The 16,668-nt window shown below is 37.3% G+C and overlaps 3 protein-coding genes across 3 annotated transcripts; all 3 read left to right on the top strand.

Annotated features, from left to right (window-relative positions):
• Positions 1–5,171: 5,171 nt before the first annotated feature.
• LOC112034177 (receptor-like protein kinase FERONIA) lies at positions 5,172–6,688 on the top strand. Its single transcript, XM_024066971.2, has one exon. It carries the CDS (start codon positions 5,217–5,219, stop codon positions 6,402–6,404), a length of 1,188 nt encoding a protein of 395 aa, XP_023922739.2. The 5' UTR covers positions 5,172–5,216; the 3' UTR covers positions 6,405–6,688.
• A 2,952-nt stretch (positions 6,689–9,640) lies between these two features.
• On the top strand, positions 9,641–11,036 carry LOC112034185 (receptor-like protein kinase THESEUS 1). Its single transcript, XM_065765611.1, has 3 exons — positions 9,641–9,663; positions 10,232–10,739; positions 10,869–11,036. The coding sequence occupies exons 1-3, from the start codon at positions 9,641–9,643 to the stop codon at positions 11,034–11,036; spliced, it is 699 nt and encodes a 232-aa protein (XP_065621683.1).
• Positions 11,037–13,096: 2,060 nt separating this feature from the next.
• On the top strand, positions 13,097–15,059 carry LOC112034186 (receptor-like protein kinase FERONIA). Its single transcript, XM_024066984.2, has one exon. The coding sequence runs from the start codon at positions 13,606–13,608 to the stop codon at positions 14,626–14,628; it is 1,023 nt and encodes a 340-aa protein (XP_023922752.1). The 5' UTR covers positions 13,097–13,605; the 3' UTR covers positions 14,629–15,059.
• Positions 15,060–16,668: the final 1,609 nt, after the last annotated feature.

Genomic DNA, 16,668 nt, shown 5'->3' with positions numbered 1-16,668 from the left:
GTATAAAAATTGTGTAAATGAAATTTTGGGGGAAGCTTTGGGTTTTGTTGTGTTTTATTTGAACTGTGTATGAATTTTTGCTGTGCTTTATTTAACTATGTATGAATTTGGCTAGTAGGGTGGTCAATGTTTTTGCTGTGCTTTATTTAAATTGTGTATGCAATTTTGGAGCTTGACCCATTCTGGTTTTGCTGTGAGTTTTTTTAGAATTTGGCTAGTTGGGTTATGTGCAGAACTGTTGCTGTGATTTTTTTTTTTTTTTTTTTTTTTTTTTTTTTTTTTTTTTTTAAATTTGGCTAGTTGGGGTTATGTGTTGAAATTTTGGAGCTTGACCCATGATTGGTTTTTTTTTTTTTTAGAATTTGGCTAGTTGGGTTTGTGTAAAATTTGGCTAATTGGGTTTTGTGTATACAGTTTTGGAGCTTGATATGTATACTTTGATGTAGCAAATGTTATTATGTTGCCTATTGAGTTATGTATACTTTCAAGCTTGAGACATGACAAATTTGCTGATTTTTTTCAGCATTTGGTGTTATATAATGGTGTGAAGTAAACTTTATCATGATTTATTTAGTCCTAGAGTAATGTCACACTACCATATCTAGATGTTTAAATGCAGCATCTACTCCACACCATGATTTTATGTTTAATTTGACAAGGATGGACACCCACTTTATTTTTCATATAATAACAGATTTATTTGTTTATCATTGACCTAAAACATTTGCTGGCATGTATATTGCATTGAATATTGAATTTATGAGTGAAGTAATTATTGCATTGTTATTATATGTTCCTTTCTCCCTTACAGGCGCATCGAAAGCATGTGGAGTTTCTGAACAAAAAAATTAGATGTATGATGAGTTAGCCATTGTTGTGGGGAAGGACACAGCCACGAGTGGCTTTTCTAAGTCCTATGTGGATATTGAGAATGAGCCAGATAATGGGGACAGTGCTGAGTTTGTTGCAGACAATGTGGAGGAAGATGTGGTCGAAAAAGGGAAGAATGCAGTCGAGTCATCCACCACTGGGTCGGGAATTTCCAAGTCCCGCAAAAGAGGGCGTGCACCTTCTAATGCTGGTGATAGTGTGTTGATTGATTTGTCTAATCAGCTGAAAGAGATAGCTGTGGCTCTGAAAGAAATCAATTGGGGCCCGGTGGATTACACAGCTCTTTACAATGAGGTCATGGCTATGATGGTGGATGGGTATAGTGAAAAAATGCTCGCAACTGCGTTTGACCATCTGTGTGAAAATGAGAAGATAGCACGGGGATTTCTAGCCAAGAATGCTAGGCTGCGAAAGATGTGGTTTGATAGTTTTTTTTTCTTACAACTTTGACTTATCTGTTTCATGTAGACTGTGATGGTAGCTTTAGGAATTCACTTTTGTTGTAGAACTAGTATTGATCTACCATTGTATTATATATGTAGTATTTTGTATTATTAGGACAATATAATTGCCCAAATTATGTATTTGTACAGTTCAGATACCACGAGTAGATATCATTTTTGTACACCATGGAGGTGTAATAACAATGGTGAACGATTAATGTGGTTGTTTTTATATTAATATTATGAGTATATTTAAATGATTATTTTTGATGTTAAAGTGGATGATTATTTTTGTACTGTTACATATATGTCTAGGCAATGCAGGTGCTTGAATTTGGATGATTAATGTTGATTTTGAAGTGGATGATTAGTTTTGTATTGTTACAGGTTTGTCTAGGTAATGCAGGAGCAGAAATTTGTAAGGTATTTCATATTTTTCGTAAAATGATGCACAAACCAAACATGGGAATTGATTTTCCGTAAAAAGCAAATTTCATTTTTCGTAAAATGTTTGACCGAACCAAACATGAGAATTGATTTTCCGTAAAACAGAAAGCATTTTTCGTAAAATGTTTGACAGAACCAAACACCGGAATTGATTTTCTGTAAAACGATTTCCGAGACAGCCAAACAACCTGAATACGTTTTCCTTTTCCAGAAAATAGCATTTCTGAAAAATATGTATTTTTCGGAAAATGTTTTACACGAACCAAACGCAGCCTAAGACTCGATTTATAAGTCAAAAAAAAATTTAAGTCTAAGCCATGTACAAGCTATTCCCAGAAATACCCAAAAAAGAAAAAAGAAAAAAAGAAAAACCAAATCAGATTAGACAGAGAAATTGTTTTCTTCAATGGAGTCTATGATCTCAAACCCAGATTTCAACATAGAAGAAGAAGAGTTGAAGCGAACGAAGCATAGAAAAACTGAGACGCGAGATCCAGAATCGGATCCAAAACCCGAGACGATCAGATGGAGATCTGAATCGGAGCAAAGAAACTACTCCACAAAGCTTGTCGAAGCTCTCTGCCAAGTCTGTCGCAATTCCTCCTCCTCGCCGTCATCAACCAAGCTCTCCTCCTCCTCCGTAGGACGACACCGCAAGATTCGAGACGCAGAGAAACCGAGTTCTCGCCGTATCGGCCCCATGACCACACACGGCCCACGCCGAGCTGAAGCCACCCACGCTGACTTGAAACCCACCCACTTCGATCTCGATCTTCAATTGACTGGTTTTTTTTTTTTTTTTAATTTTTTTTTTATGAGAAGGTGTGAAGGGTATTTTAAGGCTTGTAAATCGAGTCTTAGAGACTCGATTTTCAGGTGGTCGCTACGTGGAAAAAATGCCACATCGAACGTGATCAGACCATGAAAATTGAGTCTATGAGACCCGATTTATAGCCCAATATCGAGTCTTTTAGACTCGAGATATTAGTAAAAAAATATAGTTTTGAAACCATGCCTACTAATTATATTGTTTGAAGATTGGGCTCAATTCCCAATTTTGGCCGGTTTTGCTTATGCTTCAGTTGACATCCTGAATCGAGAGAGAGAGAGAACAAAAGAACTTGTAATGTTCCACCCCTATTTTGCACTTGAGTTAATTTAGGATTTTTAATGTTAACTTTCTAGTTATTTTCTAAAATTCTAGTTTTGGAAAAAGAACCATAATGTTTTTTTTTTTTTTTTTTTTTTTTGGGGAATAAGTAAAAGGAAGTATGATGCTAATGGCATCCTGCTGCCGCACAATTTACTAAAGTTGCAGTGTCCTTGATGTGGTCTGTAAATGCGCCATTAAATTAATGTAATAGGTAGTTTTGGATAGTTTGAAAAAGAATTGCAGAGATGGCTTTTGTTTTGTGTTGATGGGTGTGACCTTTATAAAAGCTTTAGTCAGAGTTTTGCTCTCTTTCTTTCAGTGATATTTTGCTTTCTATACCTCTGCGATAAATACTTTCTTCTCCTTTCCTTTTCATTCTTTTATAATCATTCCATTTGATTCAATTCTATTCTCTTATAAACTCCAAGAGAAAAAATATTTTGGAAAAATGAGTGGTCAATGATGCTCTCCGCCCCAGAATAATGGGTATACCAATATATGTTGTTAGCTCAATTTGTAGCTCCAATAACAATATTATAGTCCACAAGGATCGAGACTAGTTAAAAAAATAAGGCTATAAAGAAGCATAAGCATGTTCTTAGTAAGCCCTCCAATCATGTAGGTAAAATATGCACTTCTCTCCCCTAATTTGACACGAGGGAAATGATTTGCAAAGCCTAAATGTAACACTCCAATTTTTTATTCCCAGAAATTTAAATTGTAGAAGGAGGTCTCCTAATTGAATATATTTAGTCATTGAGTCAATCACTTAATAATCCAACAATTTCCAAAATGACCAAAATCATCTCAACTTTTTTCCTAGACAGAGTAGAGAGTACACTCCCAAAATAATATTTGAATCTCAATAATGTTAAAAAAAAAAAAAAAAAAAAAAGTGTATTTGAAAACTCAATTATAGTTTACTTCAAGGAAAAAATGATCTGGGCTTAGCGTTATCTTAGGCCTATAAAACTATATAGTTTAAATGATCTGAAAAAATATTGAAATATCAGATAATGAGTTACACAACGCAATATATACACCATGGTAGATAGGGATGGCAAAATGTACCCGACCCGCGGGTACCCGGCCCGGCCCGACCCTAATGGGTCGGGTTTTACCCGACTCGTTTAACATTAGGGTCGGGCCTGGGTTTTCATTAAAAAACCCGAAGCGGGTTCGGGTCAGGTCCGGGTATTAGGCATACCCGACCCGAACCCAACCCGTATATATAATATTTTAAAAAAAAAAAAAACCCTAAGTATAAATAGTCATTTTTCACTCTCAGACCCATTCTCTAACCCTCTCATTCTCTCCCAAGCCGCCTCCCATTCTCTCCCTCACCCTCACCCTCTCTCTCACTCTCACTCCACTCGCAGTCTCACTTCGCCGGCGCCATTGCTCATTGCACCTCACCTCACCGGCGTCGCTCCGTTCTTCACCTCGCCAGGTCGAGCCCCAAATCACCAAATCGCCAGGTCTTTCCTCCCTCCCTGACGCCGCTGCTCTTCCCCACCTCGCCAGGCCCTCCTCCACCTCACAAGGCCGCAACTCTCTCATCTCCCTCACCTCGTTGTGGCTTTTGCAATTAAAATCGTTCTTTTTTTTTTTTTTTTTTTTTGAAAGGATGAAAATCGTTCTTTTTGTTCAAAGAATCAAATTTGTAATATTTAGTTTTAGTGCTATTTTGGTTGAATAGGATCTGCTTGTTTGATTTGATTTTGTAGGGTCTTATTGTTCAGACCTAGGGTTTGTATGTTAGTTCTTGTTTTTACTTTTGATGTGGGAAAATATTGTAATGAAAAAAAAGGGGTTTCTGATCTGTTGGTTGCTGAGAAAATAATGGGTTTTGTTGGTTTCCGATTGTTTAAATCTGTTGGTTGCTGGATTTTCTTGAGTGTTCTTTTACCTCCTGTTTGGTTGCTGAGAAAATCGCTTTTTTTTTTTTTTTTTTTATTGGGCCACAGAATGGGCCTTGAAGTACCACGGCCCAACGGGGCCCGTGGAGCCCGCGGGGCCCGGCGGGAGCGGGTTCGGGCTCCGGGAAAAAAATCCGTTAAGTAAACGGGCCGGGTTCGGGCCGTGGGTCTTGGCCCGCGGGTCGGGTCCGGGTATGGAAAAACCCGGCCCGAACCCGACCCGTTGCCATTCCTAATGGTAGATTGAAGAAAAGTCAACTAATTGAAGTAACTAACAGCCCACCCACTCGTATTTACGGAGCTGCCTACCCAAAAAAAAAAAAAAAAACTCTCCTTACTGCATCATTTCAAGAACTGGTTGGTATGAAAGGCATTTCAGAGCGTATATCAAAGTTATTAAGGAAGTCCGGGGGGAGAAGGTTAAACCAACCTCATTTAGGTCTTCCATGCCGTCGATTTTCACGCTCTGAGATCAACATAGCGACCAATAACTTCGATGAAAATTTAATCATTGGTTGGGGGGGTTTCGGGAAGGTATACAAGGGGTTTATTGATGACCGTACCATAAGGGTTGCAATAAAGCATGTGGATATCATCGACTCAAGGCAGGGTTTTTTTCACGAGTTTATGACGGAGGCGGTGTTTGTTTGCCAGCTACGCCACCCTAACTTCGTCCCTTTCATCGGATATTGTCTTGAGGGTGAACAACATGCGTTCCTTGTCTACGAGTTAATGGTCAATGGTGTCCTCGAGAGACACCTCTATGGCACTAACCCCGATCACGATCCCGATCCGGTCCCGTGGAAACGAAGACTACAGATTTGCGTTGGAGTGGCGCGTGGGCTGCACTACCTTCACACTGGGCTGAAGCATACTATCCTTCACTGTGGTGTGAAGCCGAGCAATATTCTGTTGGACGAGAAATTTGAAGCCAAGTTGGGAGATTTCGGGTTGTCCAAGATGGGTCCCCCGAGTTTGTCAAAGGCTTTAATTAGGATCGAAACTGAGAGAATTGCGGGTACTTACGGTTACATTGCTCCTGAGTTTGCCATGCATGGGGAGGTGACTGATAAATCCGACGTCTACTCTTTTGGTGTGCTACTGCTGGAACTACTCTGTGGAAGGAAACCATATGAAAAAGTAGAACAGATGGATCTGGTTAGGTGGGCCCTAAAATGTAAACGAGAAGGGAACATCAATGAGATAATTGATCCAAATCTGATGGGGAAGATAGCTCCAGAGTGTTTTATGGTATACGTTGATATTGCCACTTCTTGTGTGCGAAATCGAGGCGAACGTCGACCCGCCATGGGTGAAGTGCAGGTATGCCTTGAACATGCACTGGAGCTACAAGATAGCGCAGATGCTGCTACTGCTGCTGCTGCTGACTGTAATTATTGTGTTGATGAATATACCTGTAATGCTTCTTCGGGAGACGCTTCTCCAATTGATACGGTGTGGGAAACAGCTATCAGCCTAACAGCAACAGAGAGCACCACATCTGCTGAAGAGTTGTCCTTGGAAACTGCCATTCCAAACGGTCAAATATGATTAACCACAAACAATTCACAAGTGTTATTTTTTTTTTTTTCAGTTTTTGGATTGGTTGTCTTTATATTGCCTTTTATTACTGATGGAGTTTATGGTCTTTGTACTTGCTGAGAAAATGTGGGAAAAGAGACACAAACTTTTCCTTACCTAAAGTTATTGGGATGGGGAATCGAATCCTGATGTTTACATAGTGTGTTGCTGCATTTTGTTTATTACTATGCTATGTAATACTCCTTGTATTGAGTCGTTCACTATGGAATTCATCACTAAGTTGATATTTATGATGTGCTGATATGGTAAGTTTCTATTATGTTGTCTAATCTTTCTCTTTTTCTCTTTCTGTGGAACACCGACAATTCAGTTTTTTTTTTTCTGAGTTTCAATTCTTGCAAACTCTGTTTTTTCTCCCTTTTGGTTTCTCAATTCCCCTCAAAGCATCGGAAGCAATGCTCAAACCGAACTTTTATTATCAAAACTCATCAAAAGGGCTTGGACAATAGTATATTAGAATATTTAGTAGTCTTCCCAGATATTCTAATTCTGAAATTCAACTCCCCTTCGACAACAGTATGTGCTAAAGCTATTTTTTCTTTTTCTTTTTTTAAATTGATCATTTTGGGGACTTCTCTTCAATCTTGCCAGCTTGGGATAATTAATCAATTGTAATGTGCTTAGTTTGTCTCGGGTGGATTCATGTTACAACACATTTTTTTTTCAATCCCATTTTAGAATATACACACCATATGTTTGACAAAATGTTTCACTCACTCGTGCATTAATTTAAAGTCGACTTCATGGTTTGTGCCTCTTTGTTTTAGTTGCCTGGTCATCTCATTTTTTTTTTCATGTGAATTTAGGCTTAGTAGGCCATCAACATCTTTGGCAATTTTGTACATTAGAACTTTCCATAATCAAAACCCAATTTACAACATTGGAATATTTAGCAGTCTTCCTACATAGAAATATTTTATGAATTAAGTCTTTTGTATTAATATATGTCTATAACTAATCAGTTTCAACTTTAAATTTTCAATGGTTGAGATGATCTAGATAGCTTTGCTCAAAAGAAAAAAACAGAAGAAGAGATAATCTAGATAGTATGTTTTATAACTTATTAATGCTGATGCAGATTTTTATTTGATTCTTTGTTTAGCCACTTGAGGGAAGAAACAGTTCAGTTAAATCCAACTTGACCACCAGCTTGGTGTTATTCACAAACCACTAACATCAGGAGATTGCATATATTTATAATGTGATTGCTCTTAGAAGTAATAATAAATAAATAAATTTCTGAATTACCACAGCACAATTTACCAATCTAGTGATTAAATCACTAACTACAACTCTCTAATGGTCTCATACTTGATCTACACATACTCAACCCAAATGCTAGCCCGTCCAAATTTAGTTCTGATAGTTCAGTTTGATTTTATGACAGACAATTAATATTTATATTTAGCTTTACGTCCATTTTTTTGTGGTTGGAAATCTCACCCCAACCTTACTAAGCTATATTAATACCATTTAAGTTTGTTGAATTGAATTTTAACCTAATTGTATCTATAAGTGGGGAATAATATGTTTGATCTTCTTTAAGGTGCATAGAACATCTATGGTAGTTAAGCATTCTCCTGCATACTAACATTACTTGGTATTCTTTTGCCCAATGACTGTAAATGAAGATAGAAATTTTATTTTTCTATTATTTGACTTGCATGAAAATCATTCATATTTCTTGTAATTCCAAATAAAAATATGAATAGAAACCTTCACTGATGGAAACATACCCCAGGTAGGATTTGTTTTTGGCCACTTGCAGCCTCAAATGGGAAAACCAAGTCTGAATTTGTATCTGCACAAAACTAAGTGGTAAATTTATTGTTTTGAGCATAGATGTCATTTGGGAAAAAAAAAAAACAATCAATTAAATTGTGGAGAGTTTGTTGAGTATGTGATGTTTTGGAAAACATTTTTTACTCTTGAAAGCGGAAAATGGTTTTCCATTTATTGGGTTTGTTTTCAGTTGATCACTTAAAACGTGTTTTCGTTGACTAGTGTTTTCTGCTGTACAAAATACTAGAAAATATGGAAAGCATTTTCCACCAAGACAAATGGAGTGTAACTGTTGAAAAATGTGATGAGCTAACAGAAAATAGAAACCTGAGCTATCCAACTCTAAGATGAAGCTTCTACTTTTTGTTGAAAGCTTTTTGTTCTCATATTTTTTGAAGCAAGGGTCCTTTGGCATATCTTCCATGACTTAAATATTCTTCACTAGTGTTGAATGCACGCAGGAACGTTTGCTTTGATTCAGTTCTCTGTATGCTTCACAAAGACTGCAATATAATGTTTTTGATTAGGACAATGATAGTAAAAAGGTTATGAAAACTTGTGTCCGTGACCTATCATCTGGTAAAGGAAGGTAAAATAACCATTAGGGGCCTGTTGAATGGTAATTAATCCATTTTAGTTTGCTGCTGGCTCAGAATTTTGACAGCAGCACACTAGCTTCTCCATTCTGCTTTCACTCTTAATTGGCAATGGAGTTCAGTTCATTAAGAAAAAGGATATGATGCTGGTTGACATACACTATGTCAAAGACATCTCTAACATTGTCCTCTTATCTCTTTGAACATGTGAGTAGCTAAGACTGTTGATGCTAATGAAATTTATTGACAAGCATTAACATTTGGATGTGTAAGAAGAGTTTTCCCAGAATTATGGTACGAAAGACTTGAAGGTGACCGACCATATTTCTCCTACTTTTTAGGAAGTACCATTGCAGATTGAACCGTTTCTTGATGCTTCCCTCTTAACAATCTTAAGCCCACCATTGTCTTCCAACTATTTTGTCACGAAAAATAGATGCGTTACTTGTCCGAAGAGCATAGCACTCAAGTTCTAGCCCATATTGACGTTAGAAATGGGAATCTCAGCATTAATGTTTTCATCTTTGTAATCTTTCACACCTATCTTCTCCCTCATGCATTTGTAATGCAGCTTCAGTGCAAGCTGAAGATCAGCACCAGCGGTCCAGCATGCACATGAGTTTCCTTTGCTACCTTCCAAATTCCACATCATCAAGGAGCTTCATCGTATGAACTTTGGAAAACCAATTACTCTCTTTATAGTTAAGACATTCTAAATACAAGGTGTATGTCAGCTCAATTTGTTGCTCCAATAACAGAATTATGGCCATCAAAATTTGACCCGTGAGGGCCGAGACTGGTTTAAAAATGATGCTTCAAATAAGCATCAGGCAAGTTCTCATTAGCCCTCCAAATGTGCACCTTTTTCCCTGTACTTGACATCTTGGCAATGATTTGCGGAGCCAAACTGTAATGCTTCAAAATTTTAATCCTAGAAATTTAAACTGCAGAATGGGATCTCCTAATTGAATATATTTAGTCATTGAGCCAATCACTTAATATTCCAACAATCTCCAGAAAGATTAAATCATCTAGACTTTTTTCAAGACAAAGTAAACTCCCAAAATAATATTTGAATCTCAAATATGCATTAACAGAAAATCTCCCAAATAACACAGGACTTGGTGCTCTTAATCATGTTCGAATATACTTCTTGGTCAAATCCCTTGCACTTTATTAAATTTGATGCAATTTGAATCAATTTATGTGCTGCTCTTTTTAATTTGAACTATACTTACCTTGTTAATTATTAATTTGCATTTCCGTTATCTATCATTATTTCATCTTGCCATAGTTTAATTATATTGATAACTTCTTCATATTTTGATTTATTTTTTGAACCATCCAATTGACTTTTCTTCAATGTCCCATCCAATGGTGTGAAACTATTTTTGATAGGCTTTGCCAACTACGCCACCCTAACCTCACTTGTCTCATCGGATATTGTCTCTATGAGGACAAGGGGTTCCTTGTCTATGAATTCATTGTCAATGGAAACCTTGGCGACCACCTCTACGGTACTAACCACGATGAACCCCTCCCGTGGAAACAAAGACTGCAGATTTGTATTGGAGTGGCGTGTGGACTGCACTACCTTCAAATTGGACTGAAGCTTAATATCATCCACTGTGACGTGAAGCCAAGAAACATTCTGTTGGACGAGAAATTGGAGGCCAAGTTGATAGATTTGGGGTTGTCCAAGTTGGGTCCGCCGAGTTTGTCAAAGGCTTTGATTAGAGTAAGATCTGAGGTAGTGGGTACTTACAGATATGCTGATCCAGAGTATATTGCAATAGGAGAGTTGACTGATAAATTTGATGTGTACTCTTTTGGTGTGGTACAGCTGGAAGTACTCTGTGCCAGAAAAGCAAGAGACATCAAACTGACAAAAGAACAGAAGTTTCAGGTTACTTGGGCCCGAAAATGCATCGAAGAAGGGACTAATTAGATAATTGATCCATATCTGATGGGGAAGGTAGCTCCAGAGTGTTTCAAGTTATATATTGACATTATCACTTCTTGTGTGCAAAATAAGGGAAAGAATCGTCCTGCGATTGGTGAAGTGGAGTTAATCCTTGAACATGCACTGGAGTTACAAGAGAGAGCTGATGATGCTGCGAGGAACGATGTGGATCAATATAATTATCCCATTGTTGAATATACCGGTAGTGCTTCTCTACCTGAATCTGAGGAGTCTATTTAGGATTCAAATAACACCACATAAGCTAATTTGTCTTTGGATATCACCGCGGAAAAGCCAAACTGCCAATCATCAACCACAAAAAATTATCAAAATCACATTTCTAGAGATAGGGATGCTCTCCATTTCAAAGTTAGGAGAAACCAAAATGAGAGCATAGTGGCTGAGTGGTTTCTGCTCTGCTTTAGGAACAGAACTGGGATGTTTGTCAGTGACATCACTGCCACGGTATGGAGATCTTTAGGGGAGGGTGTGCTCTTGTTTTGGGAAATGGATCTAATTTTCATTTTGTTAGATTTTTATGTTTGAAGTCTTCACAGGGATGGATGCTATTCATAGATTGANTTTTAAGTTTTTTGGGGGGGGGGGGGGGTGGAGATAAGAGAAAAAAAAATTTCAAATACGCATCCATATAACATTAATAAATTATCAACCAAGACAAATACCCAAAAATTATTGTTTTTTAATATATTAAGATACACTTATCTACTAACAAAAACAAAAGACACGAAACACTTTTGTTTCTTTATACAATCATCTATGAAAAGGGAACTTGACGCTCTTTCAAATCTTCAAAATCATCTACGATTGAATCCAAACTAAATGTCGAAGTTATATTCTTTTCAATGTATAACATCCAAGGAAGTCAATACCATATCGGAGGTCGTTTTGGTTTGGTCAAAAAAACGAAATATTTTGGTACCGGTTAATACCGGTGTACCGTTTTGGGTGTACTGGTTAATGAATATATATATATATATATCATTATTCATTATTCAAAATCTATATAATTCGTTGCAAATATTTATTGTGAACCTTCTGATTAAAGTGTCAGCTCATTAATAATAAATAAAAGAAAATACATAGATAATCCTTAATAGATTACATAGTGATAATTATATTAATAATAGTAGTAATAATAAGCTTGTAGTTGTAGATGGCAGATCACTTGTATCCTTAACAAAAGTAATACAGGTTTGCCTATCAAAAAAAAAAAAAAAAGTAATACAAGTTTGAACAGTCAAACGCCTTTGAAACTTGCCCTTTTAATTTTTAAAAAATATAAAGATCTATTTGAAATTTAGGGTCCATTTGAATATAGCTTAAAGTTGAAAACTGAAAACTGAAAAATACTATAACAAAATGATTTTTAAATATGTGAATAGTACCGTAAGACTCATTTTTAATGAAAAAATTACTGAAAAGTGAAATTTATGGACTCGTGAACAGTAAAATTTATGTTGAAAAGATGGAAAAAGTCAAACTTTGCGGCTACTGTTCATGAACAGTGTATGAACAGTAGTCAATACTGTATATGAACAGTGCTATTATAGTAAAATTTGTCTCTAAAATGCTGGAAACGCGTGAAAAAAAAAAAAGAAAAAAAGAAAAAAGCAAGCAAAGTGCAAACGCCAGACTCAACATTCCTATCCAAACCCACATTTTTTTTTTTTTTTTGAGAAACATCCAAACCCACACTTAAACCGTCCAAGTTCACGTGGTTAGTGTCAGGGCACACCTCCACACTTAACAAGTCTCTTCATTGATGAAAAGTAAAAGCAAAAAGCAAAGAAAGTTCAAAGAAACATTAGTCAGTAAGAAGAGAAACAGAAGTGGAGCAACTCTGGACGAAAGATAAAGAAGAAGAAGAAGAAGAACCAAAGACAAAAAGGAGATGGACGATGATCGGCGAAGTGGCTTCGCTACCAGAAAAGTGGAAGAGACAATAGGGATTTGGGTATCTTTCTTTTTTTTCCTTCGTTTTTTCGATTTCTCCGTTTGGTATTAGACTACTGACTACTGAGAGCTAAGTGTTTTTTCTATTTTTTATTTATTTACATGGGTCATGAGCTCTTGGACTGGCCGAATGATGGGCTAGCGGGGTTCATGATTTTTTGGAGGGGCCCGAGCAAAAAACTAAGGAGGGCCCAAGCGCCTTTTTTTTTTTTTTTTTTTTTGAAAATTTTACCTGCTCAAAAAAATTTTTTTGGGCCCGGGCTTTGGGCTCAACGTGGGTCCATCCGAAGACCAGAACTATGAATTAACTATTAAGTAATCCAAGAGGATTCCTTATGGAAATTGAACCAACTCATTTCAAGACTTTAACATGTAAATTGCACCTTGGCTGGCAAAATAATAAAAAAATAAAAATAGAGAACGAAAGGAAAGAGAAAAACAAGGAATGAATAGAAAACTAGAATAGAAAAAACGGAATGATAGATGAGAGGCGGTCAGGAAGGCAAGAGATTAGTATGTTTGACTGTTTGGGAGGAAAAATTGGTTTATTAGACCTTTTGAACCTACTATTGAATCGATATCATTTTTAAAAAAAAAAAAAATCTTTTTCTGAACATAAACATCAATCCGGACCCATAACTTTGGAAACTGGCTGAAATCAATTGTTCAATTTGGGAGTTTTCTTGGTTTGCTTGGTGTCACCCGTTTCTATTTCAAAGTGATAAAATCACTACATTGAATCTGCTCATCTCTGGGTCAAAGCCGCCACTTTCCACTCCCATTGAATCTGATAATTCTCTCGTCGTCAAGCTCTAGGTGTACGACCGAAGCGTCAATGGAAGCTATTTCACAGTATATTTCAAAGTTATTCAGGACGTCCGGGAAGAGAGCAAAACAATCTTTAGTTCTTCCTGAGGGATTATGCCGGCGATTTTCACTCGCTGAGATCAAGATAGCTACCAATAACTTCGATGATGATTTAGTAATTGGCCATGGAGGTTTTGGCAAAATATATAAGGGATTTATTGATGACTGTACCGTAAACGTTGCAATAAAGCGTCGTAGTTTGATGTCACGACAGGGTTTCGAAGAGTTTGGGACCGAGGTACTGTTGCTTTGCCAGCTACGCCACCCTAACCTCGTCAATCTCATCGGATATTGTATTGAAGATCAAGAGATGATACTAGTCTACGAGTTCATAGCCAATAAATCCCTCGCGGAACAGCTCCTCTACAGGGACCATGATGATCCCCTCCCGTGGAAACGAAGACTACAGATTTGCATTGGGGTGGCGCGTGTACTGCACTACCTTCACACTGGGGTGAAGCATACTATCATCCACCGTGATGTGAAGTCGAGCAACATTTTGTTGGACGAGAACTGGGAAGCCAAGTTCTCAGATTTCGGCTTGTGCAAGATGTGTCCTCCAAGCTTGTCAAAGGCTTTAATCAGGGTTGATTCTGAAGTGAAGAGCACTTCTGGATACGTAGATCCCGCTTATTTACGTACAAATCAGCTGACCGATAAATCTGACGTCTACGGTTTGGGTGTGGTACTGTTTGAAGTACTGTGTACGAAAATAACAGTGGACATGAAATTAGAGAGCGAACAGCATAGTCTGGCAGTCTGGGCCCCAAAATGCGTAGAAGACGGGACCATTAATCAGATGATTGATCCGTATCTGATAGGCAAGATAGCTCCAGAGTGTTTCAAGATATACGTGAACATTGCAACTTCTTGCGTCCGAGAAGACAATATGGAACGTCCCACGATTGGTGAAGTGGAGGTAGGCCTTGAACACACGCTGGAGCTGCAAGAGTGTGCAGACGCTGCTATGAGTAAGGATGATTCAATATAATTTACCTATCCCATTGTTAAATATACTTGTAGTGCTTCTATTCAGGGTTGATTCAAAGTCTATTTCAAGTTTAGGAGTAACCAAAAGAAGTGCACAGTGACTGAGAATGGGATGTTTGTCAGTGATATTACTGCCACGGTATGGAGGTCTTCTTTTGGAGTGATTTTTTCTTTGAGTTTGGAAATGGGTCTGAATTTAGTTTTGTTAGATATGTTCAACTGTATTTAGATACTTAGATCAAGTTTTCACGGTGATGGATGCTACACAGTATTCATAGATTGAAATTGTAGTTGACATTCTTTGTATTTTGTAAGCTTGAATTAACCACCACAATAATCATAACGTTGTTGACTACTGTTTGTTGTATAACTTTATGACTTGGAAAAGGCCTCTTAAAGTCTTATTCACTTACTTTCCAAGGGTTGCTTTTTCTGGAAATCTTGTTTCAAAGATAACGTATTCTCTGTTCTTTCATGGGAAAGTTGAGCCTTGAATTTGTCACAAGTTGCATTTAGATCAATTCCACATTTATGCTGCAAGATAAGTAAAGTGGCCTTTGTTTGTTGCAAGTTGTGAGGCACAATACGTGCCTTTTCCAGTTTTCCTCCCAAGAGCTCACTTTGGTGTGGGACCAACACTCGGTAATAGCCTTTATTTATTTATTTTGAGAAAAGAAACAGTCTATATTTATGCTGCAGTTTACTTGAGGTTGGTCATAAATTTTTTATTTATCAAACTTCTCAAGGTCTTTTACACTTTTCAGTCAAATTGATTTGCTCATGAAGAGTAGTCATTGGTGAATATGACGCAGGAAATAGAAATCTCAATTTTTTTTTTCCTCTTTCTTTAGGTTTTTCTCTTTGGAGTATCGTCCCACGATCGATGAAGTGGTGTTAATCCTTGAACACGCACTGGAGCTACAAGAGAGAGCTGATGCTGCGAGGAACGATGTGGATCAATATAATTATCCTATTGTTGAATATACGGGTAGTGGTTCTCCACTTAAATCTGAGGAGTCTATTCAGGATTCAGATAGCACCACATAAGCTAATTTGTCTTTGGACACCACCATGGAAAACCCAAATGGCCAATCATAAACCGCAAACAATTATCAAAATGTCTAAATCACATTTCTAGAGACAGGGATGCTCTCCATTTCAAAGTTAGGAGAAACCAAAATGAGAGCATAGTGGCTGAGTCGTTTTTGTACTACGTACTTTAGGAGCAGAACTTGGATGTTTGTCAGCGATATCACTGCCATTGTATGGAGATCTTTATGGGAGGGTGTGCTCTTGTTTTGGGAATGGATCCGATTTTATTTTTGTCAGATTTTTACGTTTGAAGTTTTTTTTTGAGAGGATGTTTGAAGTTTTCACGGTGATGGATGCTATTCATAGATTGACGTACATGACTTTGTTTGCATTTGTAAGCCTGAATTAACATTTACTATAGTCACATCATTCTCAACGTTTTTTGGTCAGTCTTATTCACCTGCTTTCAAATTACTGTTTTTCTTGTTCCAAAGACCCGCAGCTTCTCTGTTTCTTCGTGGTGAAGTTGAGCTCTGTAATTTATCACAAGTTGCCTTTAGATCATTTCCACATTTATGCTGCAAGATAGATTAGAGGTCTTTCGTTTTTTGCAATGGTGATAGACTGATAGTCTTGAGTTGTATGGCACAAGTGTGCCTTTTTCCGCCCAAGAGACCACTTTGACAGCACCAACACTATGTAATTGCCTTTATGCTGCCAAATACTTGAGATGGTCATAAATTGGTTCAGTATATTACCATGGGATCCCTACTTGATCATTTGTCAAACTGCTCAAGGTCTTTTACATTTATTAGTCAAATTGATTATTCATCAGTTTTCCAAAGTCACCAACTGAACTACTGTGCTGGATGTCAACTAACCAAGCTGTACCAAGCTCAAGTACCATTAGCGCAGTGCCCCGGTTTGTGAATTTCAAGAGCAACCAATGTAACACCCCTATAATTTTATTACTTATTTAATTCTTATATGTAAATTAAAAAGAAGGCAC

Source organism: Quercus suber, unplaced genomic scaffold (assembly GCF_002906115.3).
Source record: "Quercus suber isolate HL8 unplaced genomic scaffold, Cork oak 2.0 scaffold_643, whole genome shotgun sequence".
Taxonomy (NCBI): Eukaryota; Viridiplantae; Streptophyta; class Magnoliopsida; order Fagales; family Fagaceae; genus Quercus; species Quercus suber.
Note: the sequence above shows the minus strand (reverse complement) of the source record. Positions and strands in the feature narration are given on the sequence as shown.